At 53.8% G+C, this 20,326-nt stretch overlaps 2 protein-coding genes across 7 annotated transcripts; one reads left to right on the forward strand and one right to left on the reverse strand.

The window, feature by feature from the left end:
* The first annotated feature begins 177 nt into the window (after positions 1 to 177).
* Positions 178 to 8,018, forward strand: LOC122382276 (thymidylate synthase-like). Of its 5 annotated transcripts, none has more exons than XM_043367406.1 (7): positions 178 to 205; positions 1,724 to 1,814; positions 3,880 to 4,030; positions 4,272 to 4,451; positions 5,179 to 5,299; positions 5,537 to 5,762; positions 6,745 to 8,018. In XM_043367406.1, exons 2-7 carry the CDS (start codon positions 1,761 to 1,763, stop codon positions 6,952 to 6,954), a joined length of 942 nt encoding a protein of 313 aa, XP_043223341.1. In that variant the 5' UTR covers positions 178 to 205; positions 1,724 to 1,760; the 3' UTR covers positions 6,955 to 8,018. The 5 variants fall into 5 exon arrangements, with proteins under 5 accessions (XP_043223341.1, XP_043223342.1, XP_043223339.1 ...); XM_043367407.1 differs by having other exon boundaries at positions 193 to 222; XM_043367404.1 differs by having other exon boundaries at positions 201 to 248.
* Positions 8,019 to 8,077: 59 nt separating this feature from the next.
* LOC122382271 lies at positions 8,078 to 16,250 on the reverse strand. Of its 2 annotated transcripts, XM_043367386.1 has the most exons (12): positions 14,870 to 16,217; positions 14,439 to 14,561; positions 14,004 to 14,201; positions 13,637 to 13,799; positions 13,226 to 13,343; positions 12,697 to 12,861; positions 12,367 to 12,479; positions 12,008 to 12,119; positions 9,873 to 10,078; positions 9,401 to 9,524; positions 8,918 to 8,994; positions 8,078 to 8,624 (listed from the first exon to the last, which is right to left on the reverse strand). In XM_043367386.1, exons 1-12 carry the CDS (start codon positions 16,077 to 16,079, stop codon positions 8,507 to 8,509), a joined length of 2,727 nt encoding a protein of 908 aa, XP_043223321.1. In that variant the 5' UTR covers positions 16,080 to 16,217; the 3' UTR covers positions 8,078 to 8,506. The 2 variants fall into 2 exon arrangements, with proteins under 2 accessions (XP_043223321.1, XP_043223322.1); XM_043367387.1 differs by lacking the exons at positions 8,078 to 8,624; positions 8,918 to 8,994 and adding an exon at positions 9,009 to 9,076 and having other exon boundaries at positions 14,870 to 16,250.
* Positions 16,251 to 20,326: the final 4,076 nt, after the last annotated feature.

Below are 20,326 nucleotides of genomic sequence, written 5' to 3' on the forward strand. Positions count from 1 at the left end.
TGGCTGCGCCGAACCTGCCTTGATTAATTATTCACAAGCAGCTTTTCCATCCAGAGTTGCATAGCAACGCGAGCTCAGAACACTTTTAAAAAGCAGGTTGCCAGGCAACTACGGAAATTTTGTCACAAGCTGCTCACGAATTTCAGATTCCGAATAGACATTAGCCAGAGGTCACTCAATATACCCTGAGCCAGAGAGCCCGCGGGTTTTGTTGCTTTCACTGTCGATCGGGATGGGGGCACCAGGCGGTACCCCAACCAGCAGAGTCCCACAAGGCTCAGTGTTGGCCCCCATCCTGTTCATACTGTTCATCAACGACCTCCCAAGGCTCCCAACCCAAGAGTGCTTCACTGCGGAGGGAAGATATTCGAGGATGACAGCAAGCTGAACAATTCGGTCGACGCCCCTTGCAACCCTCTAGCCCTTCAGGGAGACCTGGATGCTGCATCAGGCTGGGCAGATGTATGGAAGCTTGAGTCTAATGCAGATAAATGCAAGGTCCTCCACATCGGTCACCAGAACTTCCAGCAAGTCTACCAGCTAAGGGTGCTTGAATGGAACAGGTGGCAGCAGAGAAGAATCTGGGAGTCTTTATTTTTTATATAAATTTAGCTCGAATTTTTGAATGGTCGGATTGACAGAGCCAGAGCCCACGCTAAGCAGAGCTTGTTGCGTAGACCCCGACTCCTACCGTGCGACCGCGCAATTCGGGGTATTGGGAGAATTTAGATGCCAAAGTTTAACGTACCCTTCAAAGCCGGACACGGCCTGTCCCACTCAACTGACTTCAACTGGCTGCGGCTGCTCCCACCAACCGCAGACCATCCCGGTCAGGAGTCTCAAATATTGAGCGCCGGAGCGTCTCGAACCCGGGCTCTCACTACCGGGAGTCCAATCTCTACCAACTGAGCTACAGGACATCAATAGACACAGAGTTTTAGTTTCGGCAACAAGCTGCCACTGTAGTCAGCAAAGCCTTGTGGATACTTTCCATGATTCAGAGATCATTCCAGCTGATTGATAAGTCAATGTTGCCCCTACTGTTCAAGACCCTAGTCCGACCCCACCTTGAATGCGGGAGCATTGTCTGGAGCCCTTTCAACCGGACAGACCAGAAATGAGTGGAGCGCGTCCAGCGGAGGGCAAACAAGAACGTCTCGGAGCTGCACCGCCTGCCCTACACTGAGAGATTGCAGGCGCTGAAACTACCATCCCTGTACTACTGACGAAGGTGCGGTGACAACTGACATGATAGCGGTACCTATATCAGATGCTACATGGAGGTATTGACCTGGACTCGCATGTCTTCTTCGACCGTTCAACCACTGCACCCGTGAAACCAGAGGTCACTCGTGGCGCCTCGTGAAGCCGTACAAGGTCTCCACTTTCCAGAGTCCGTCGCAACGCCTTCTCAATAAGGGTGATAAACGATTGGAACAGCCTGCCATCAGAAGTTGTCGACGCCAGTACACTCAACCACTTCGAGTCCCGCCTAGACACTCACTGGGCGGACTTCGTATATGCGATACCTTACACAGACCAGTCAAACCCACACTAAGCAGCTCGACTGGAACGGACGTAAAGGCCAAGTAGCTTATCAAAATTATGTACTTTTAAGTAAATCTAAGTAAGTAAGGTTTGTGTGGAATCGGAGAAAGTCACGTCCAATAATTTTCACATGACTTGACTTGACTGTGATTACTGAATGATATCGATGCTGCAGGTACTTTCCAGTGAAAAGATTACGTAGCTGAGCAGCAATGACGGACAACAAAGATCAAGCAGCTCAGACTCAGACTCAAGCTACCCAAGAGGTTAGTGCTTTGCTCTGGCAAGATGTCATGTTTTAGGTACTGTTACGTTACGTCACGGTACGGTACGGTAACGGTGCGGTACGTTACTGCTGTTACGGTACGCCATTATTAGTTTGAAAAGTTAGCCTTATGCGGGTGCTTCAGTTGCTGCTTCGGCAGCTTGCAGTGGTTTTTACAGCATCATCAGCTGAAGTTGTGCTTCAGTTATGCTTCTCCTTTGAACCGGCGGTCTGACGTACACTGTTGCACAGGTCGGCTCCGGGGATGGACAGCGGCAGTATGACATACATTATACACAGTATGACATACAGTCGTCCTCAAAATTATTCATACCCTTGTTAATTTACGACATATTTTGCTTTTTTGATGAAAAGAAAACATTTTGTCGAGCTTATTTATGATTTTTATATGACCAACAGGGGAATGAATAACAGCAACATACAACTGACAAAATATTCAGTTTCAGGTTTGTTTTATTCATAAATCTTTGAAAACACTCATGTTCAAAAATATTCATACCCTTGGTTTTCAGAGTTCAGTGTCTTTCTTCAGTAGTCGATAGCATATCCTTTGTTCCTTATTACTGCTTCTAGTCGGTTCCTGTAGGTGCTCACAAGCTTGCCACACGTTTCCTGTGGGATTTTGGACCATACTTCCCTGGCGAAAGCCTTCAGCTGGGTCAGGCTAGTCGGTTTCCTGGCCGTCACTCGGGTCTTCAAGTCCCGCCATAGATTCTCTATGGGATTCAGATCAGGACTCTGACTAGGCCACTCGAGGACGCTGATATCATTGTCCTCGAACCATTCCTTGACTACTTTAGCCGTGTGTTTGGGATCATTGTCTTGCTGGAACTTCCAGTTGTTGCCGGCCCGAGTTCCAGCTTCTCTGCAGATTCCTTCAGGTTTTCGTCCAGAATTTGGATATAGTCCTCCTTTCTCATGGTGCCCTGGATCCTCACGAGGTTTCCTGTGCCGCGGGAAGAGAAGCATCCCCACAACATGATGTTTCCGCCACCGTGCTTGACGGTTGGCACCGTGTCCTTGGAATTGTAGGCCTCTCCTTTACTCCTCCAAACATAAGCAGCATCCATGTGCCCAAACAACTCTAACTTCGTCTCATCAGACCACAGGATGTTTACCCAGAACTTGGAATCTTGCTGCATATTGCCTCTAGCAAGGCTCGCCTGGCCTTTGCTAGAGGCAATATGCAGCAAGATTCCAAGTTCTGGGTAAACATCCTGTGGTCTGATGAGACGAAGTTAGAGTTGTTTGGGCACATGGATGCTGCTTATGTTTGGAGGAGTAAAGGAGAGGCCTACAATTCCAAGGACACGGTGCCAACCGTCAAGCACGGTGGCGGAAACATCATGTTGTGGGGATGCTTCTCTTCCCGCGGCACAGGAAACCTCGTGAGGATCCAGGGCACCGTGAGAAAGGAGGACTGTATCCAAATTCTGGACGAAAACCTGAAGGAATCTGCAGAGAAGCTGGAACTCGGCAACAACTGGAAGTTCCAGCAAGACAATGATCCCAAACACACGGCTAAAGTAGTCAAGGAATGGTTCGAGGACAATGATATCAGCGTCCTCGAGTGGCCTAGTCAGAGTCCTGATCTGAATCCCATAGAGAATCTATGGCGGGACTTGAAGACCCGAGTGACGGCCAGGAAACCGACTAGCCTGACCCAGCTGGAGGCTTTCGCCAGGGAAGTATGGTCCAAAATCCCACAGGAAACGTGTGGCAAGCTTGTGAGCACCTACAGGAACCGACTAGAAGCAGTCATAAGGAACAAAGATATGCTATCGACTACTGAAGAAAGACACTGAACTCTGAAAACCAAGGGTATGAATATTTTCGAACATGAGTGTTTTCAAAGATTCATGAATAAAACAGACCTGAAACTGAATATTTTGTCAGTTGTATGTTGCTGTTATTCATTCCCCTGTTGGTCATATATAAATCATAAATAAGCTCGACAAAATGTTTTCTTTTCATCAAAAAAGCAAAATATGTCGTAAATTAACAAGGGTATGAATAATTTTGAGGACGACTGTACATATACACAGGTCGGCTCCGGGGATGGACAGCGCCACGATGAGGACCAGTATCTGGATCTGATCCGCCGCATCATGGAGACGGGTGTGCGCCGCCCGGACCGCACCGGCACTGGCACACTGGCGCTGTTCGGCGCCCAGATGCGCTTCTCGCTCCGTGACGGTGAGCGACGCTGGAAGGCGGGGGAGGAGAGAGGGAAGGTGGTTGTCGTTTGGTTTCGTGGCTGAGAACAGATAATCATTGTCAAGATTGTCTGATTGCTTTTTGGAGACGGTTGGGGACAGCTGACGGGAGTTAGACTCGAGCATTTCGCCATATTACGATTGACCATCTTGTGCTACCGCTGATCGCAATAGCACAGGGATGTGCATTGTGATTGTCTCACTCCGTTGTTTGTCGACAGGCCAGTTTCCGCTGCTGACCACCAAGCGGGTGTTCTGGCGCGGCGTGGCCGAGGAGCTGCTGTGGTTCATCCGCGGCAGCACCGACGCTCGCGAGCTACAGAAGCGGGGCATTCACATCTGGGACGGAAACAGCAGCCGAGAGTTCCTCGACAAGAGCGGCTTCACCGATAGGGAAGAGGGTGAGTCTCGAGCGGCTTCACCGACAGGGAGGAGGGTGAGTCTCGAGCGGCTTCACCGACAGGGAGGAGGGTGAGTCTCGAGCGGCTTCACCGACAGGGAGGAGGGTGAGTCTCGAGCGGCTTCACCGACAGGGAGGAGGGTGAGTCGCCGCCGCCGCGGGCGGCAGGTAGACGGTCGGTCAGGCACCGCATAGCACGCGCCCGACTTCAGGCTGCACCGCTGGCCACCGATAAATATCACCGGAACGTGTCAGATGTGTCCCTTTGGGAGGCTGATAAGCTTTCGTTCAGTCATAGTGGCGGTCACAGCAACTCAAGCGACCTGATAGAAAGGGGGCGATTTATATGCGGTCGTGCTACATTATGTACGTCCGTGATTAAATCGAGAACCCAGATCATAACGCATTGCTCGTATTGTTGCGTTCATAACGATGATCTCGCCATCCTAGGCAAGTCTTCTTCTGTGTGTAGAAATTTGTCCGTAATAGCCGCGATGTTCTGTTCTATTATATCAGCGCTGACCTGTTTTGACGCCTGTCCTCAACAGGGGGCCTGGGCACCGTGCACGGGTTCCAGAGGCGCTCACTCGTGTATCTGTCCTCGGCAGGTGACCTGGGCCCCGTGTACGAGTTCCAGAGGTGCTCACTCGTGTATCTGTCCCCGGCAGGTGACCTGGGCCCCGTGTACGGGTTCCAGAGGCGCTCACTCGTGTGTCTGTCCCCGGCAGGTGACCTGGGCCCCGTGTACGGCTTCCAGTGGCGCCACTGCGGCGCAGAGTACCGCGGCATGGACGCCGACTACACGGGCCAGGGCGTCGACCAGCTAGCCAACCTCATTCACGACATCAAGTAAGGCGACTGCCTGGGCCGCCGACCGTGATAAGACTGGGTGGGAGTGGCTGCTGTCTGGTTACCTTTTTATGACGTTATGTTTCACTGTTGAGTGTTGTACCGCTGTTATGGACTGTCGTCCTAATATCACCCCGCTTCTCAGGACGAACCCGACCAGCCGCCGGCTGCTGATGTGTCTGTGTACCACGGTGTACCTGTACCGCTCTCTACCACTGTGTCCCCCCACCCACCCAGGACGAACCCGACCAGCCGCCGGCTGCTGATGTGCGCCTGGAACGTGGTGGACGTGCCGAAGATGGCGCTGCCGCCGTGCCACTGCCTGGTGCAGTTTTTCGTGGCTGATGGCGAGCTGTCGTGCCAGCTGTACCAGCGCAGCTGCGACATGGGCCTCGGCGTGCCGTTCAACATCGCCAGCTACGCGTTGCTTACCTGCATGATAGCGCACGTCACCGGACTCAAGGTGGGTGACGGCGCCGGCCGCCGGAGGGGGAGGGGGGGGGGACGGCTGACCGTAGACTGGCTGCGGGCCACCAGGGAGTCGGCCCCGGGGACCAGCTTTGGCTACCAGGGATGGGTTGGTTCCTACGATGAAACTTGACCACCAAGCTTCCAACCCCTCTGATCTCAGGCTAGTGGTTGACGGGACCGTCGTGGACTATATGCAGGGCATGGCCGTGTACTGCGCAGCTCCGCCTCCGCCGTAGAGGGGGGGGGGGAGGGAGCGGGTAGTGCATGACGAATATCGTCCGTGTGTGTACCCAGCGAGGTTACCTGTAAGATGGCGTTCTGACTGCCGACCGTCACCTAGTCTACTTCTAGCCTGCTACATTCCCGCTTGATCAATACTAAACACCATCATTAGCTTTCAGTAAATCAGATATGAGGATAAAGACAGGTAAGTATCCCATGTGTTTTTAATGAGTACATTTGGCTGCCCTTTAATAGAACACGGCACGGGTAGGAAACGAACAAGTTTGTGCACTGCAATGCATAAATGCAGAAGCATTTCAGTTGACACGCTAAAACGCACTACGCTTCAGACGCCAAGCTAGGTCTGGGTCGGTCAGATTCCTTTCATCGATAACTTTTTTTGTTGTTGTTGTTGTTGCTGTCGTTGTTGTTGTGTGTGTTTTTTCCGTCTAATTTGCTCGCACTTTTAGCATAACTTGCGAAAGGGTAAGTTATGCTATTTTCATTGTTGAGTGCATGACTGCATGCTAAGCTGAATTTCACTTGATTGTTGTGTCTTCCTACTTTGTCTCACTGGTACCGATTTCTCCAACCACACCAAAAGGCAAAAATGTTCGCCATCATTATAATTAGCCATTCGCACTTGAGAATAAAGACCTCCGTGGCGATCAAAGGCGCCAAGATGACAGACGAATAGCACACATTTCTGCTATGCCGGTCTAAAAGACGTGTCGTTTGCGCCGTGCCGACAGCCGGGCGAGTTTGTACACTCGACGGGGGACACTCACGTGTACCTGAACCACGTGGAGCCGCTGAAGGAGCAGCTTCAGCGCCAGCCGCGCCCCTTCCCGCGGCTGCGCATCGCGCGAGCCGTACAGAACATCGAGGACTTCACCATGGACGACTTTGTGCTGGAGGGCTACGACCCGCACAAGAAGATTCATATGGACATGGCCGTCTGAGAAGGATGGCCTCTTACTGACCGTGTGGTCCAAGGGCCTGACGGTCTGCTTTGGACCAGCGGCTTCCTCTGGACCACTGGTCCGCTCTGGACTCTGCGGTCTGCTCTGAACCAGCGGTGCGGAGCTGTGGCCAAGTGGTCCTCTTTGAACCGTCGCTCTGCTGTCTGACCAGTGGTCTTCCATGGGTTTTGCTGTGGGCCGTACTGGCTCCATACGACACCCACTGTGTGGGATTTCACTAGCGTCGTGTCCGCTGTCTGGTGGCGGTCTGTGCCAAAAGTACTCTGATCTGTGCCTTTGAGTACCGCGGTCTGTGCCAAGATTCTCTGTCATGTGCCTTAAAGCGCTGTGAGCGGATGGAGCGGACTGGGTTTTTGGACGTGCCCCGGCTTCCTGTGAACCGTGTCGGCCGGCTGCGAGTCGGACCGTACCAATTGTGTTCTGAACACAAACCTGATGCAGTGGCAACCACTTCTCGCAGAGAAACGTGGGGCCAAGTGCGTAACATTACAACCAATCCATTGTTCGTGTGGAAACGTGGGACCAAGTAACTACGTCACCCATTGATCAAATCCATTATTCATGTAGAGACGCGGACCAAGTGAGTCACTCATCCAGAAACATGGGACCAAACAAGTCACTCGTGGCTCATACTCATTGTTCAGTTGGAAACGTGGGACCAAGTGGATCTCCCGTCGACCGAATCGTCACCTTTGTGTTTCGTGTAGTTTAGTCTCGGCCTGTGGCTGTCGTTTCAGTGCGTTGTGCCAGTATCCGGTGTGTTGGGTTTTGTCGCGACTCTGTGGGGATCTCCCGGTACCGATCCGGTACTACTTGAGGCAAAGGGTGCCATGTACACGGGCTTGTTGGACGAGTACCGTACCTAGTACCGGTACGGCCGACCGGAGGCACTCTGCGGGGTCAGACTGCGGCGGCGCGCGGTCAGGGTCGCTACTCCGGGTCATTGGCGCCAGGTGCCACCGATGCTTTCCAATTACCGTTTACACCGATCTCTGGATATTTTAACCAGGCTTGCGAGGACAATACACAGACGTTTGTATGTTCTTAGTCTTTGATCTTGAGGAAAGTGTTTGTGACGACAGATCACGCAAATGATCCTTCAACTTAACTCTTAGGTAAAGCGTTTATTTGCAATGCTACATAACATATAAGCAACGCACAACTTTAATCAACCAGATGCTACACATAATACATAATAGATCCATATCACGATGATTCCTGGAAAGACTTTAAGGCCAGCACATTGCACAACTTGAAAGACTAGCAGTAACTGCACAACTGTGAAACAGATACACTTGTAATTGCCCTCACGGTACAGCCAAGGGAAGAGGTTCAGCGGGTTAGGGTGAGATCTCGGCAGCCATGGTCGACACCTCGGTGTTGGAGCTCTGGTGAGACGGCAGGCCGGCGGCTCCCCGTCCCAGTGTTTGTCTGGGCCGGGAGGTAACCCTCCAGTGTAGGAGGCACTACCTCAGGGTCGAGCAGCTGCTGTCGCATCCTCTGGCGTTACCAGTCTGTCTCGGGGCGGGTGTTAGCCCTCCACTGTGGGCGGCACGGCCCCTGGGTCGGGCAGCTGGCGCATCCTCTGTCTATACCAGTCCGTCTGGGCCACCAGCAGGGCGGCCATACTGCGTGCCGCCGCCGCCCATCTGTCCAGAGGGTTGGTGCGTCAGTTCTGATCGGTTCAAACTTCCACTTCCATGGAACCACGGGATGACAGGGCAAGGGAAAGATCAGAAGAGGATGCTAAGAGGACCACTTGTGACGAATCGTAAATAAAATTCAAAGATTGCGATGACGGGTATGATGGACGTGTCATCTCAGTAATGTTCTACACTATGATTGAAGCTACGGTTACGCATTGGTAAGCACCACAAACTACAAAGTAATGGTTGAACTGTAGTGCACGCGTTTGTAGCGGCGCCTCAGCTCGGTTACCCACCTGTTGGCCTGCTGCCGCTGTCCTTGCAGGGAAAGCTGAACGGCCTGGTTCCAGGTCCGGGTCATCACATACAGAGTCTGAGGGAGGAGGGAGACCATATCCTCATTACAGGGACAGCTGAACGGCCTGGTTCCAGGTCCGGGTCATCACATACAGAGTCTGATGGCGAACCACACATCCTTGGTAAATAACGGGGTCCAACTTTCGGTGTTGCACGGTTTTAACCCTCACCAAATTTAGCCCCGATGGTTCAAAATTGGAATAATAGTTCCTTTCGGCGGTATCCGACCGACGGTCGCTAACGGTCGGTCCCTGAGTGAAATCTGATGGGCGCTCATAATACAATAATCATCCATAGATACGAGCCCAGTATGACATCACACCAGAGCGTTGTACCGCCAATACTAGGAAAATAATCTGACAGTCATATCTGGCTAGCGTCCCTCCGGGCGGAGGGACAGGCCGTCACCACTCGGTGCTGACCGTCATATTGGGGTAGCGTCCCTCTGATCGTCGAATGGAGTCGCGGACGGCCAGCACGGCGGCCAGAGCCCGGTCGGCCGGCAGCTCCGGCGCGTCCACGTGGTCCAGCATCAGACTGGTGTACCTGGCCGGGGCGTAGAGAGACGGCTGGTACATTAAACACGACTTACGTGGGCGGAAATGGAACTGGGACCGACGTGAGTACGGACAATGGTACTCATGCCCACCGATCGCGGAATGTCTGCTGACACACGTTCATTTATAACATACATTCGTAGCCCATCCCACGTCATCGTCAGCTAGCGGAGCTCTGTTACTCGCTCACCCGGTCTGTAGCGCGGCTGACCTGGTCTGTAGCGCGGCTGACCTGGTCTGTAGCGCGGCTGACCTGGTCTGTAGCGCGGCTGACCTGGTCTGTAGCGCGGCTGACCTGGTCTGTAGCGCGGCTCACCTGGTCTGTAGCGCGGCTCACCTGGTCTGTAGCGCGGCCACTCTGCCCCAGTCGACGTCCGGCGCCCGCAGCAGCAGGTCGGCGGCGGCTCTCAGTGCTCGGGCGGTCAGCTCGGGCCGGCAGCTGCCCAGGAGGGCGGCGGCGGCCTCCAGGGTGGCGGGCTCAGAGTCCGGCCGGTGGATCAGCGCCGAGACCAGACCGGGCAGCTCGGGCGCCCCCAGCCCGGCCTGTCCGCACCACAGAGACACACAGTCAGACACCGACACTATATCACAAGAGGCCGAGACCAGGCCGGGCAGCTCGGGCGCCCCCAGCCCGGCCTGTCCGCACCACAGAGACACACAGTCAGACACCGACACTATATCACAAGAGGCCGAGACCAGGCCGGGCAGCTCGGGCGCCCCCAGACCGGCCTGTCCGCACCACAGAGACACACAGTCAGACACCGACACTATATCACAGAGGCCGAGACCAGACCGGGCAGCTCGGGCGCCCCCAGACCGGCCTGTCCGCACCACAGAGACACACAGTCAGACACCGACACTATATCACAGAGGCCGAGACCAGACCGGGCAGCTCGGGCGCCCCCAGACCGGCCTGTCCGCACCACAGAGACACACAGTCAGACACCGACACTATACCAGAAGAACGAGCGAGCGAGATAGTGAGCCCTGCACGTGCGGAAGGGCGAAAGGTACTTCCAACGGGCTTGTGCAAAACACTCTTCTAACCGGTTGCTAGCGGTGTGCCAAATTTGAACGCAATTGGCCCAGCCGTTTCTGAGATGTGGAAGCGGCATTCTGCACGTGCGCACGTGCAAACGGGGTCCAAAGTGACTTTTGCACGGCACCCTACTAACTGGTCCCCAGCCGTGTGCCAAATTTGAGCGCAATCGGCCCAGCCGTTTTCGAGATCTGGAAACGCCCCCTGCACGTGCGCACGTGCAGTAGCACCCAAGCCGCAACACGTGGGAATGCATTGCCTGGTGGGTGCCTACCTGTATGCCAAGTTTCAGCGAAATCGCCCCAGTAATTACCGAGTTATTAAAATGGGAACAAATTTGACACCTCTTATTGTTGTATTTTGCACGTGCACTGGGGGTGACCCACATGCATCGAGAGTATCCTATTTTTGGTAGAAGGGATGCAGCTACCCTACAAAAAATTACCGCAAGACAATCGCCCAAGCGGCTGCTGAGATATGAGCCTCTCAAAATCACTACTTTTGCAAAACAGCTTGAACACCCTTGACTTTTCACGTGGCACGTGCCACGACGGTCACTGAGATGTATCAAAAGGTCAATTACGGGGTAGAAGGGATGGGGCTACCCAGCAAAAAAGACCGCAGGCCAATTGGTCCAGCGGTTGCTGAGATATAAGCCTCTCAAAAGCGTTACAGGCCGGCCCGGGCCGGGCCGGGCCGCTCATACTGAAATTTTTCCGTTATATTGAAAAGACTCACTTCGCTCGCTGCGCTCGCTCGCTCGTAATCACAGACAGAGGCCGAGACCAGGCCGGGCAGCTCGGGCGCCCCCAGCCCGGCCTGTCCACACCACAGAGACACACAGTCAGACACCGACACTATATCACAGAGGCCGAGACCAGACCGGGCAGCTCGGGCGCCCCCAGCCCGGCCTGTCCACACCACAGAGACACACAGTCAGACACCGACACTATATCACAGAGGCCGAGACCAGACCGGGCAGCTCGGGCGCCCCCAGCCCGGCCTGTCCACACCACAGAGACACACAGTCAGACACCGACACTATATCACAGAGGCCGAGACCAGACCGGGCAGCTCGGGCGTCCCCAGCCCGGCCTGTTCACACCACAGAGACACACAGTCAGACACCAGACAGCAGACACCAGACACACAGTCAGACACCGACGCTGAATATTGGACAGCTGCTACAGCCGCCGACACTGACAGATGACCGCAAAAACTGACACACCCGACACCGGAGCGGGCGTGATACAGCCCTGCCAACAAGCATATGCAAATTTCCAGCAACTGACAACGTTTTTAGTGCAACGCTTGGAGTTCAGCAGACTGATCAATATTACTTCACGGGCTGTGGTGCGGTTGTTGCGTCAATGAATGTTACTGTTGGTCGGTTTCTAATGTGTCGAAGCGATCGGGCTGGTTGGCCGGGGTACCTTGGCCTCCAGCTGGTAGAGCAGCACGTCCGAGCGGTCGGTCCAGCCGGCTGAGCTGCCGCCGAGCCGTGAGGTCAGCGCGCGGCACTCCTCCACACAGTCGAGCACCTCCCTGCCACAACGGGGAGACGCAGTGTGAGTGTGAGCGGCAAGGGACCGAACACGGCTCAACGCCGTCCAGGCGAACGAGCAGCAATATCATTGGGAGAGGAGGCCTTTGATCAGTGCCTGTGGCTTTAACATCGAAAGGCTTTAACATCTAACACCCAACTGTATCGACAAGACGACGTCTCTAAATCTCTAATATACTGGGTGATAATGACTGCCGAGGTGCCGGTCGGCGGCCCTGTGTTCCGTACCCGAGGTGAGCCCGTTTCTCCTGCAGTGTCAGAGCCGGATGACGAGACGCCTCCAGAGCGGCTGCCGCCGCCATCGTCGCCGCCGTGCGGCACAGCGCCAAACCGGCCGGATCCTGGGCGGATAGGGTCGCATAGCCGTCAACGACACGTAACGATAGTTAACGACATAACGACGCCCAACGGCACAACAGCACAGCGCCAGAGCGGCCGGGTCTTGAGAAACGGTGTGACACAACGACGATAAACAACACACGAAATTCAACAACACACAACACAATAACACCCGGTCCCGCCACTCATCCAGTAGAGTTCGCTATATCCACTACGTACCTGACAGGGTCCCGGACCGGCCTGCAGGAACAGCCGGCAGAGGTTGAAGAGTCGACCCCGGTCAGCCGGAGCCATATCCCGTCCGCCGTGTACGGCCACGTTCCACGATACGTCTGAGAGCCAGCGGGCGGCCGCGCTGCCGGCTGCCGCCGGGCCGCCGCTGACCTGTCGGGCGCGGAGCGCGAGTCAGCTCATAAACTAAGGAGTCAGCCCTCCTCTGTTAACCTACCGACACAGCTCGCCGATCATGGGGTTGGCCCTTCGCTCCTCCCTCAGATACACACACCGCCTTGCATCTCACCAGCTCTGACATCAATGCGTAGATGACGTGTATTTATGTATGTATGTATGTATTACCAACATGGACAATCCACACGGGGCGTGGCGATTACAGTCCATATGGTACGCATGACGAGAAAAGTACCCAGAGGTCGCGCAGTGCGACCTCAGCTGTCGACTGATATCCCGCAGTCGTGTGGCCCGGTGTCGGTTACCTGACCTAAGAGCGTCGGAGGGACTGATCACTGACCTGACAGCGCTGCAGGGTGACGAGCGCCATCTCCAGGGCAGCCAGCAGCGGTCCGACGTCCGGCGGCTCGGCGGCTCCCTCGTCCACCGGCTGAGTCTCCAGAGTCTCGATACGACACCTGGCGACCGGGAGAGTCACACACACTGGTCAGCGGTCGCCGGTTACAAGTTACAACAGGGTACAGAGCTGTAGGTCTGGCGACCACGGCAGTCGAGACAGCACATTGATCAGCGGTGCGCCGCGGTACAGACATCAACGGCACAACATGGCCACAACAGGTTAACCTTTCTCCGAATACGGTAGGGACTGGCAGGGCCGGCTGGATTGGTCACTTACGAACGGCCTTAACCCGTCCCTACAACCACCCCACTTTATTTCTCCCCAGTCGGCGGTGATACCGGCGACTCTCACCTGACCAGGCACTGTGCGAGCGGCAGGCAGTCCTCGGCCCGGTCCAGGTGACGCGCCGCCGCCTCTAGCAGCCGCTCGTACAGGCCGGCCATCTGGCGGCCCAGGGAGAAGGCGCACAGGTGGCGCCACAGTCGCGCCACGGCCGCCCGGTCCGGCGCCGCGTCTGAACGGCAGGGGAGTGGAACCACCGTCAGGACAGTCGGTCTCAAGGATCACTAACAATTAGCTGTGTGGGACACAATGACTGGGAGGAGTCGGTGGGTGTCGGAGCCCTCACCTATGGCGGGGGGAGGGGTGGCGGAGATCTCCGATCAGCCCCTCACCTATGGCGGGGAGCAGCTGGAGGGCGGGGCGGTCTCCCCCTCACCTATGGCGGGCAGCACCTGGAGGGCGTCCTGCTCCCGTTCGGCGGCCAGCAGCAGCTGCAGCAGCAGGTAGAGCGCCGCCGGACAGCCCGGCTGCAGCTGCAGCGAGCGGCGCAGCGCCGCCTCGGCGGCCTCCAGCTCGCCGGCGTCGCGCCGACAGCGGGCCACGTTCCGCAGCAGCCGCGCCGCGGTCTCCGGCTCTGGGCGAGGCGGCGACAATTAATAATTACAGTGCCGCAATGCTTCATGCTTGGGTAAACACGTGGGTAGGTAATTTTCTAAACGTGTCTTTTGTTGACGTCTTTTTTCCTGTCTGGAAATCAAGTCGAGTAACGGAAAATATCGAATACAAGCGCGGGGACGGGTTAAGGCTCTAGCTCAATTATTCATGCATCGATCCGTTTTTTATAGTATGCTTGTTCGGATACATGGCTTACCGACACCGGGCAGGTCGGCCAGCTTCTCGAGCAGCTGCACGGCCGACTCTCGCTCACCAGCCTCCATCAGGGCGTCGGCACGTTCCTCGAGGGCGGCTACCTGGCCCACCACCGTCTGACCGTCTGTTGGAGAGGGCGAGGGGGAAGATAGGTACAGGATTCAGACTTCAGACTTCAGATCGTACCACTAACATCCACCGCGACCAATGGCAACGCTTAATGGGTTGACCGAGTAACATTGAAATATCCACCTTCGTCGCAATCAGCAGTGCCAGTAATATAGTTCAAAGAACGTCGATTGTATCGATACTGATTCGCTCTTTCAGCAGTGCCCCGTTTCCCACCGAACCCACTGACCGTCCCTGGTTTCCAGCTGACCCCATGTTCAGCTCAGTACCGACTGACCGCCGTACCGGCGGCCGGCTGCGCACCTTTGGTGTGCTCGGGCTGGGCGCAGTACTCGGAGAGTGCCTTCAGCGCCTCCGCGGGCCGCTCCAGCCTCAGCAGCAGGTGGACGGCGCGCCGGCACGCGTCCCCACTCCAGCCGTCGGCGGCGGCACGGCGCAGCACGGGCACCGCCTGCGCACCGCACTGGTGCTGCACCAGCAGGTCGGCCAGCCGCACCAGCTCGGCCGGCCGGCGGCACCAGTCGGCCGCGTCGCGCACGCAGTGCTCCACGGTGCCGGCCGGCTGCTCGGGGTCGCCCGCCGCGCGCCGGCGCAGCTCGCAGCTCAGGATCAGCAGCCGCGCCGTCAGACTAGGCGTCTCTGAGAAACCGAGCTGCAGCAGCTGGGTGGCGCGCCGCAGGTCGGCCGCCGAGCCCGCCTGCAGGTGCGTGCGCGCCAGCAGGTCCAGGGTGCGCGCGCGCAGCTCGGACGGCCCGTGGCTGCGCGCCAGGCCCTGGCCCACCTCCATGCTGCTGTTGAGCCAGCGCGCCGCCTGCGTCCAGTCGCGCTGCCGGTACCGGCTCAGGCCGAAGTTGAACATGAGGCGCTGCATGTAGCGCAGCTGGTCGCCGCTGGCGTCCCGCGCGCCGCCCGCCTCGCGCACCGTCTCGTCCACCGCCTGCCACTCCTCGCGGAGAAAGAGCGCCTCGGCGCGCACCATCAGGCAGCCGAAGCGCGCCTGCTCGATGGCCGCCAGCTGGCGCAGCGTGTCGGCGCGGCGCGCGAACGTGGCCAGCTGGCTCTCGGCGGCAGCGCGGCGCAGCAGCAGGTCGCGCAGAGCCAGCTCCGACAGCGACAGCGCGCGCGACAGCTCGCCGTCGGCCAGGCACTGGCGCGCGGCCGTCAGCAGCACCTGCGTGGCGTTGGCCACCGGCAGCGGAGCGGATCCGGCCAGCAGGAGCAGCAGCTCGGCGGCCAGCCGCCGGCTGAGGCGCGTCGTGAGCTGACCCAGCGACTCGCGCAGCGGCAGGTTCCACAGCCGGCACACCAGCAGCTGGCCCAGCTCGGCGGCGTCGGAGCGCGGCGGGATGCCCAGCGCCGGGCAGAGGTGCTCCTGCAGTCGCTCCAGCACGGCCGACGGCTCGGCGCCGCCCACCACCGCCAGCTCGTCCACACAGCGCTGTAGAGCCGGCAGCACCAGCGACTCGGCGTCTTCCTCCATGCCAGGTGGGACTGGACTTTCGCAACCGTCCATTTCTGTAAAGCACGGCGAATAATGCAAAACTTCAATGTTGTTAATGACCCATTCTTCCGTAATTCTTATGTTTCTTAGGAACACTGCGGGCTGCGGCGAACCTACTCCAATACCCTATTACGGCGAACCACTGAACTCTATCGGCGAACAAACACCCGCATCCTGCGTTCACCCTGAGGGCTGTTCGGCTGCGCAGCAAAAATGAAATATGCTGCAGCACGCATGCGCAGTGAGGACTTCGTCGCCTGTTAGTCCCGCCCACACGCGTATTTACAAATTGCAACCGAGCTCCGCCGTGGGGTAAGGTGGGTAGGGGTTTTCGCACTACGGCTGCGGTTGAACTACCGTCTGTGGTAGAAACTTCAGGATGATGGCGCGTTTCATACGAAATCTGGCGCAATGTTTGTTTGCTTCTGTATTTTGTATTGTTATTGCTGTGAACTCTTGAAGTGGGAGTGTTTCAATAACAATTTGTGGATTATTTGAGTTTCTTGATATAAAAATCGAATAATATTATGAAACATTGTGTGGAAACTGCAAATACTGAAATAATCAATTGCTTAGTTTTGAAATTGATACACATTTTGTAGAGGTTTGTCTGGCAAATGGTGTAGGTAACTAATTTCAAGCCTATCATGATCTGAAGCTGTTGTAACAAATCAAAATTGCTTTGATGTTCCATAGTACCTTGTTGGAAAGACTGGAGCATGGTTCAAGATGATCTGTAAAATTCAAGATGTGTGCAAAAGCTTATGACTGAAGAGCGAAAACAGTTCTAGGTATATGATCAATGATGGCTCAATGAAACGTGGAAATGGGCGACAAAAGTAGAGTTTCAACATTCCAGCATGTGAGAATAACTTCAGAACTTCATAGTTCTTGTATTGCATTCTTCTTATGTACAGTTCTAGGTTTTGTTAGGGTATTTTAATTTCAATGTGTCAGTTGAGATATAGGTGGATGTCGGATAAAATTTAGAATCATTGCATGGTAGATAGGTGCTTGTTCGATAAAAAGTTATGTGATGAATGCCACGAGAAGGTTTTTTATGACTTATATATGGTCATTGTTGTAAATACCTACTAAAATGCAAGCTTGCTAGCACCTAGTTTTTGAATCAAATCGAAAGTATTTGCTATGAATGTAAATATATACCTGCAAAGTATGTCAATAAACTTGTGTGATGTTGACCAGAGAGCTGTTGCTGTATCATCTGGGCATTTACCTATGTTGCTTCTTACATTAGGTGTTGAGCATAGTAGTTATGGATGAACTTTTAGCCAATATCTTCAATGCACATTGCACAGTGTATGTAGCATGTCTACAACCCTCACTGATCCTGCTATAGCTATAGGCATTTGGCACCAGCAAGACCAAAGGCATGAACTTCACAGTTGTGCAACCCTTTGTTTGTCATGTACCACCAGTCACTTTTTTTTCCTTAAGGTGCACATAGCAGTGTACACAATAATGCGCAGAGGGCCTACACAAAAACAACATGATTAGTGTGCACTATGATGCACAGCATTGTACCCTGATTATTTGAATATTCTGATCACTCAACAGTCAGGAGACCATTTTTTAATGTCTCATTTATTAAACATCACTTGTCAGTTGTCAAACAAGAGCATGATGACACACACTTTGACAAGCAATCATGGTAATATTCCAATAAGTTGGACACCTCCCTGGGCGTCATTTTTTCAGGAAGGTACCTCTGCAGGTGTTGTGGTAGGTTAGGTTGAATTGGGTTAAGTTAGGTGAAGTAAGGCAGTTAGGACCAGGTCAGACCGTAAGGCCTGGTCAGGCTGACTTTAATCTTCCATTCTAATTTGACATAGATACCTATTACCTATGTTTTTGCTCCAGACTGAACTTCATTAGGTAGTGAGTTCATTTTGTTTTGTTTTTGTTCCTTATGTTTTGCCCCATAGGCAAGGGTGGAGCTTTTCTAGGGAAGGCGGTGGGCAAAAAGCCGTCAAACCTGCAATGCTCGATTGTTAAGTTAGATTATGTGCAACACTGAATCAATTCTTTTAATTACCGAACTAACATTTTGAATTACACAGGCATTTCAAAGCTCCTCAATTCGAACAACATAGTGGTTTGCTAAGCAACGAAGTTATACAAATAAGCAAAAGTTGGAGGGCCAGAACGCTATTTTTTTTCTCTGACAGTTTCGTAACATGTTACGAAGGCACCAAAACTACTTCAGTACAGGGTGTAACGAAATTATCTAGACATATATCTTTTAGCCATATCTGTATGCACAGTTTCCTAATCCTTTCTGATGTTAGAAGTGGGAATATTGGATGAATACGTGCCTCTGCTATCGGTTTTCAACTCAGCAGTGACCTGACCTTGTCATGTGACTGTTGCTCTGAGTAGGAGTCGATTCACAGACGGGTTCACATGGTAGTTTTCGTCCTTAGTCACCAAGTCATTCTTACCAAGTCAGATAATAAGAGATCCCATATCATGGTTTACCGCAACCCGCCCTTTAACCCTATTAGTGGCAGGCTCCTGGCTACCCCTATTAGTGGCAGGGGGGGGGGGCTGTTTACGACCCCCCCTTGATATCTCGAGATCTAACGGGCCGATTTTCAAAATTCAAACGGCATTCGATTTCGCTCAACGTGATCTACATTTCTAAAAAATAAAAATTAAAAAATGTCAATAGGGGGGGTAGAGGGGGGTAAAAACGGGCAAATTGCAGATACATTTTAGACTGTTTCTCACGGCCAGGTTTCTGAACCAATCTTAACGCAACTTTTGCCGATCGATAGAGAATGAACCAGGAATTCACATGGATTCTAAAAATATGCATTTTCAAAAATCATAGGCTGATACAGATCATTGAGATTGGGGGTACACAAAAAGTATAGTAAATAAGGTTTTTGTTGGTACTGTTTCTAAAAAGGGTGGTAATGGTCTTGTTATGTTACAATTTTCTTATGAGATAACGACTACAATTGTATTGGTCATGCATAGGCGGTGTCAGGGCACCTATGTTGGGAGGTAAAACATAACCCCCCTTTTTGGACGCCTGGATCCGCCTATTATAGCAAAAACGTGTCAAAAGAGGATGCACAATAACTGTATATGTTATCACATGATACCTTTCATTCACTGTTCGTAAAACTGGTGCAGCGTCGTGATCTTCGCCCAAATGACTCGCTTCACGAATAGGACCCCCCAATTCTCAGTGCTCTGGAGCCGCCCCTGGTAAAGTTATGAACTTGAAATTTTCAGGGAATGTGCCCAATTTAGTTTTAGGAAAAGTCAGAAAATTTCAGCATCGTAGCTTCAGCGGTTTCGGAGATATTCTCGAAAAACCTGAGGGGTGGATAAAAACAACCCCCCCCCCCCTGCCACTAATAGGGTTAACTTAATTCTAGTGCCCTTCAAACTGAAAAAGACAACGAAACTGACGGGAAAACAACCAGTTCACCACCTTTCGCCTCACGCCAGATCGGTCCACTGGTTGAAGGAAGATAAGGGTGAGGTGGTCTGGTTGGATGGGTAGCCGTTCGAGCTGTGTTATCCTTTGAACCGTCAAATGGCCATGTATGGGCGGCCAGCCGCTCGAACTTGCTGGCCTTCGCCGCCGTCAAACATCCGGACAATATCCAGAACTGGAGCATGTTCAGCTGCCTAGCGATGCTCCAATATCACATAGTGTCATATAATACCGCCATCAACGTCAAGTATTACCGGAGCAACATACTGGCCAATGAATGGTTGGAGGCTTTCAACCAGACGGTATAGGAGGGCTCGGTTTCTGAACGCGCACTGATGCCTGATTCAAGCCACGCTGTCTTCATGTGGGGCGGCGCGCTAAGTCCCTAAAAGAACGGGAAGTGATGCCGATAGAACCTTCAATCATTCTGGGCTAACGCTTATGACTTGGAAAAAGAAAGTCGCGATCCCAATTCAATCGAAAACCTGTGGGCTCTTGTTCAGCAGGTGACTGAAGAGACGCCCGCCACAAGCACCGCCCAGCCGTAGGCACAGGTTTGTTTAGACGGCGTTGGTCCGCATGCCAGTGTGCTGGAGAATCCAGCGGCTGAAATGCTCCAGAACATTCGCCACTGTGTTTTTATGAAAGGTGGCTACATGCTCAGTTAAAAGAAAAAGTACCAGAATGTTTTGCTTTTTGATTACAGTGGGAAGAAAGGTGTCCGGGGATAATTTCTTTACAACCCCTGTAATGTTCAAATGGTTGCTAAATTCGAAATCAGCTCCAA

This window comes from Amphibalanus amphitrite, unplaced genomic scaffold, assembly GCF_019059575.1.
Source record: "Amphibalanus amphitrite isolate SeventyFive unplaced genomic scaffold, NRLGWU_Aamphi_draft 000136F_arrow, whole genome shotgun sequence".
In the NCBI taxonomy this organism is placed as follows: Eukaryota; Metazoa; Arthropoda; class Thecostraca; order Balanomorpha; family Balanidae; genus Amphibalanus; species Amphibalanus amphitrite.